The sequence below is a fragment of the Olea europaea genome, unplaced genomic scaffold (genome assembly GCF_002742605.1).
Source record: "Olea europaea var. sylvestris unplaced genomic scaffold, O_europaea_v1 scaffold747, whole genome shotgun sequence".
In the NCBI taxonomy this organism is placed as follows: Eukaryota; Viridiplantae; Streptophyta; class Magnoliopsida; order Lamiales; family Oleaceae; genus Olea; species Olea europaea.
Window position 1 is genome coordinate 32,269 of NW_019265877.1, and position 5,610 is coordinate 37,878.

The window sequence follows — 5,610 nt, forward strand, 5'->3', positions numbered from 1 at the left end:
AGGTTTCTACCCTTATATTAACACGGTGACTCTTTGACTGCACAAGAAAAAGGGATATTTTATGGGTTTTGGTAGACTCTCTCTCTCTCTCTCTCTCTCTCCTTGCGAGAATCTCTCATTCTTGGTGAATTATGGTTCGTACTTTTGTGTGTTTTACAGTGATTAAGCTTGTGTGAAATGTTTGTAATACTATAAACTGTGAGAGAGATGTGATGTTCTGTGTTGTTGTTCGTGAATTTGAGTGATTCCACTTGTGAACAGTACATGTTTGGAAGATCTGAGTGATCTAGGTAGATTCCTTGGTGGAAAGTGGTCTGATTCGTGATTCTTGTAGAAGCTAAGTCTACATGCGTGTTGATTTTACGTTTTTGCACTTTATATTTACTGTTAATGTTTGATTTTTGAATCTTGGTTAATTCCTGTATGGTTCTCGACATTTCATGTTGGATTGTCATGATAAGATTCTGCAACAGCTGGAAGATGAATAAACTAATTCTTTTGTGAAGTCTTTACAATGGCTAACAAAAATTTCACCAATCTCTGAAAGCAACTTTCTAACTGCATCAAGAATCTCCTGATTCCAATGAAGATCTCCATGAATCTCACAAGAAAATCTCCAAATATTAAGCTCAATATATAGCCATGTACTATATCTTGCAAAAATTTTACAACTTACTATCAGAACATGATTAGGAGAAAGGATCAAACACTCTCCCTGCTCGCAAATCCACATAAAAATCTAACGATCTTCTATTCATTGAGTGTTCATGGAAAGTCCTTACTCTTTACAAAGGAAGAAGCAATCTAATAGTGAAGAAAATTCCTAATATAAAGAAAGATGATTCAAACTATTCCTTTCTGCCGCAAGACCAGATCTGATAACACTGTTACATGCATACATATTTTAGAGCTAATGGAATAATGCATCAATCTATCCTTTCAGAGTTCAGACTGTCAATCTTTTACAAGTTTCATAAAGAAAATGTTTAGAAAGTTCGTAGAGATTTCATAAACTAACTTTTGGCCAAAGAAAAAAGTATTACTGCTCTACGCTCTCTTGTAGAGCCGAGTAGCTGTGCTTCATCCCAAGATCAATTTCACCATCCACTTGATCTTGACACGGCTTGTAGAAGTGAGGTCAGATATTGCTCCACTCCTCACTAAAAGTAACCTTCTCTCATCAGATGAAGTGTGCTTCTCAATCAAAAGGACATTGATATGCTTATACAAATAGCAGATCGTTTTACGGTAACTGAGTCTGTCATCTGCGACATTTTTTTCCTATCTATATGACTTTCATTTCCATCTCCAATACCCCAGTTTCACTCTTTGAAGCTCACCAAAGCCTTCATTTTAATCCCAACTTGAACAAAATTATTTCTATTTGAGTTTCCATGCAAACTGCCACACAAAATAGAGTAAGGCATCGGATTTTGGGCCTCAAAATTGTGATCGCAGGGGACTTCACTTAAAGTGGAATTGATTATGGACGTTCCAAATTCAAGGCACCAAATCCATATAGTCGAAAACCGTACCTGCGAGTGTTCTCCTTAGCTCAACCATGAAATCCTCCTACTAAGTTAATTCCAAATAATACTTAAAATATAACCAAAAATAAATAAATAAAAACTCGCATCAACTGCTAGCAAAGAATGAAAAGAACCTACAGAATTATATAAACACAGATATCCATTACATTTGAAAATAATATCCCAAACATAATTACTTCCAACAAAATTACATAGTTGAAGCTGGAAAAATTATGTTCCGTAATGACGTGATGGGGGTTAAACAGGGACTTAGAAGAAAGATAATTTAAAATGAGGTGAGAAGAACCGTAGATATCAATAGATTCTCAATATAAACAGCTTTAAAAATTCATGTGGTAGATTATTATTCTATAGAGTGTCCTGAGAAACAACAGCATGTAAATCTCATTTGATAGTATTGAATATTATGATAAATAAAATTGCTTCCACCAAGATATTATCAAATAATTTAATGTTACAACACATATATTTACTGTTTGCTAGTAGATTTCATGGTACTTTTCTCTATCATAACAAAACATACACCAATTCTCTTAAAGATTTTTAAGGCTGCAAACATGCTCTGATGAGGAATTCATATCCCAGTCAAAATTTCCACATGCAGAAAGAACAGTTGAAAAGATGTAATCATCCACCTCGATGCCCTCTGCTTGCATTCTGTACATGAGCTTCAATGCCTCTCCACACAGCCCCTTTTTTGCATAAGCAACAATCATTGCCTTCCAAGAAACCAAGTTTCTCACTGGCATACTATCAAACACTTGAACTGCCTCTGAAATATATCCACATTTGGAATACATATTAATTAAAGCACTTCCCACGTATACATTGGGTAATGCCAGGGTCTTATTTATAGAGGAGTGAATCAATTTTCCTTGATTGATATCTTCCAGATTTGCACATGCTTTCAAAGCTGATGAATAAGTAAAAGGGTTGGGTTCCACACCTTCGCGCAACATTTTTTTCAAGTATTCAAGGGCCTCGTACTCATGACCAAGATGAGCACATCCAGAAATCATTGTAGTCCAAGAAACTACATCTCTATCAGGCATGTATTGGAGAACCTTAGATGCGGCATAATACTCTCCACATTTACAGTAGAGCCACACAAGGGCACTTCCGATGTAAATATTGCTTGGTGCAAAATTCTTGATAATTTGTGCATGAACTTCTTTTCCTGTCGATAAATCCCTGAGTAAGCCACAAGCTCTAAGGATGCTAACTACGGTTAAGTTGTTAGGAAATATCTTCAGTCTCTTCATCATACGGAAGAGTCTTATGGCTTCTTCACCAAGTCCATTGCGAGCATATCCTGCTATAATAGAAGTCCAAGTGGCTATGTTTTTTCTTTTCATCTCATCAAACAGTGCCCTTGAATCCTCAATCTCCTCACACTTTGCATACATATCCACTAAGGAAGTCCCTACAAAAACATCCAAATGAAATGCCTTCTTAACGATGACACCATGAAATTGTCTACCAAGTTTCAGTTCCTTCTCTTCCCCACAAGCATTCAAAATACTACAAACAGTAAACTCATTAGGCTCAAGTCCATCTGCTAACATTCGAGAAAGCACCAAAAAAGCTTCCTGTCCTTGCCTATACTGTGAACAAGCTGTGATCATGGTTGTCCAACTAATCACATCCCACTTTTCCATCCGGTCAAATACACGAAAAGCGTCTTCCAAATCATTGCATTGCGCATAGAAATACAAAATAGCACTATCTAAAATAATATTACTTAATCTACCCTTGAGTGTGCATGCATGTAGTTGCTTCCCAAGGTCATAATTACTTGTCCTGCTACATAAATTTAATGCACATACATATGTCTTCGAATTTCCTTGAAACCCATTCTCAACAAACTCACTAAACAATCTTAGAGCTTCATCATCAAACCCAAATCTTAGGTAGCCGTTGAGCATAGCAGTCCAAGAAACAACATTTTTGTCCAACATATTATCAAACACCTTACAAGCAGCTACCAGATCCTCAGATTTTATATATGCACTAATCAGATTATTGTATACGAAGGGGACAGGATTGTTGGAACACTTAACAATAATTGTATGCAGTTTTCTTGTTTCTTCCACGCTAGAACAAGCCTGAAGCCAGTTACCAAGTGTCGTGGAGTCTGTTGACTGATTGATAGGAGTAGCATCAGAATAAAACACATTTACCTTTTCATTATTATCCGCATTTTTAAGGGATGTTGAATGAGAATGACCATGTGTAGAAAAGGCTACATCATTGGGAGAAAAAATGGGGAAGTTTTGGTTGAGTGCATAGCTGGTACGGTAGCTCTTTGTTCTACGAGATTGCTTTTCACGCTTCACCAAATTGGACAGTTGAATATCGAAAAGGGAAGGTGTTTGAACCTGTATAAATGAAAGTGAGAACATCACATCAAAAGCCCTTGCTAGATGCTTCCCGATAACGCACTTTGATATATATTGCAGTTATTCCGTCCTGTGAAAAAGATAAAACAGCAATCAAAATCTACCAAATATTGGATCAGAAGATCCATTATTACACCTTGACATCAAAAAGGTCTCAGAAGATACAAGGTATGAAAAATTCAAATTAAAAGAGAGAAAAGAATTGTACACTTGGAAGAGGCTGCAAAACACAAATTAAATTCAGATATCCAAATCCCTTAAAGCCATTTTGAAGATTTTCAAACATTTTCTTCTTACTTTTAACTGTCAAACATTTAATCTTTTAACTGACTACCTCAAAATTTAGCTTGTTGCAACTTGCATCGTAAATATCAATCAAATAACTCTTCTAAACAATGGCGAACATAAAATCATTCAATAAATTTCAATAAGACTGGCAAATTAACAGATTTTATGTACCCGAGACAAGGCTAAAGCCCAAAATTCAAGCATAATCCTCCTTTCTCCAGAGGTTAGAGGTACAATTAATTATACGAGGATAATTCGAAACATGTTAAAGGAAACTAGTTACTGTGAGAGCACTTTGCGTTAGAACAATACATAAAGCAAACACTAAGAATGTCAAAATATTTCAGATAAGAACTAGGTAAATTCTTCGTTTAGTAATTAGTGCAGTCAAGAGAATTTTCGATTATAAAATATCTGTCATATCAACATCAAGCCAGCTACACAGTATTCCATATTTTCATTTCTTTTTCATTGAGCCTTCAATATGCAAGCAATAATCTCGGAAAGCGCACACACTCTAAAAACTACACATATATAGAAAGAGAGAGAACCTGGAAAAAGACTTTCGGATGTTCAAAAATTCGTCTCCGGACATTGATTCGACGCGAGGGAGAAACAATCTCAATTAGATATTTTTATTTTTCCTTATTTGGGTTTGGGCTTTGATTTTTAGAGCTGAATTGGGCAAATTTATTGGATAGAGGCCTGGCTTAGCCTAGAATAGCGAGAAAGTGGAAATTACATAATTCATAGTCATTTAAAGAATACAATTAAAAAAAATCAAGTATCAAGTTTGATTATTCAAAAACCAGGTCTAATATAATATCTCCGCCCAATTCAATTCCAGATCCCATTCATTTCACCTACCCATTGCAAAACATTTCACCATCACCCGTCTCTCTCTTCTCTCTTTGACGCCAGCGATAAAACATTTCACTATCACCGTCTCTCCCTTCTCTCTTCGACGTCGATGATCCAGTCAAACTCCACAACCAGTGACGAAGGAGGATGCGTCGATCGACACTATTGACATCGGGGACTGTTGAGAGTTCTCAGTAGCGTCTCCGGGTGCCGACTAGTGCGAATGGTGACTGCAAAACCATCTTTTCTCCGCCCGATATCTCTTTCTCTTTACTCTCTCCTCTTCCATGCTATTTGCAGATCCGCCTCTTCTCTAGTGAGCGCGTGGTTGGCGGCACTGCAACATTTCGTGAGCGACGATGTCGCTACTGTGGCCGAAGACGAGTGCGATTGCTACTGGTTCTGACCCTTTTTACTGCTTATGCTTGTGTAGCTGATGTGGGGTGATATTAGTGAGGTTGTGGAGTAGTGTATTGTTGTATGTTTTTGGTGGTGGTTTTTGGGTGTGGTTA

At 36.8% G+C, this 5,610-nt stretch overlaps 1 protein-coding gene across 2 annotated transcripts; it reads right to left on the reverse strand.

Moving 5' to 3' along the window:
• Positions 1-1,923: 1,923 nt before the first annotated feature.
• On the reverse strand, positions 1,924-4,928 carry LOC111391055 (pentatricopeptide repeat-containing protein At4g18520, chloroplastic). Of its 2 annotated transcripts, none has more exons than XM_023016195.1 (2): positions 4,789-4,928; positions 1,924-4,019 (listed from the first exon to the last, which is right to left on the reverse strand). In XM_023016195.1, the coding sequence occupies exon 2, from the start codon at positions 3,950-3,952 to the stop codon at positions 2,084-2,086; it is 1,869 nt and encodes a 622-aa protein (XP_022871963.1). In that variant the 5' UTR covers positions 3,953-4,019; positions 4,789-4,928; the 3' UTR covers positions 1,924-2,083. The 2 variants fall into 2 exon arrangements, with proteins under 2 accessions (XP_022871963.1, XP_022871964.1); XM_023016196.1 differs by lacking the exon at positions 4,789-4,928 and adding an exon at positions 4,409-4,694.
• Positions 4,929-5,610: the final 682 nt, after the last annotated feature.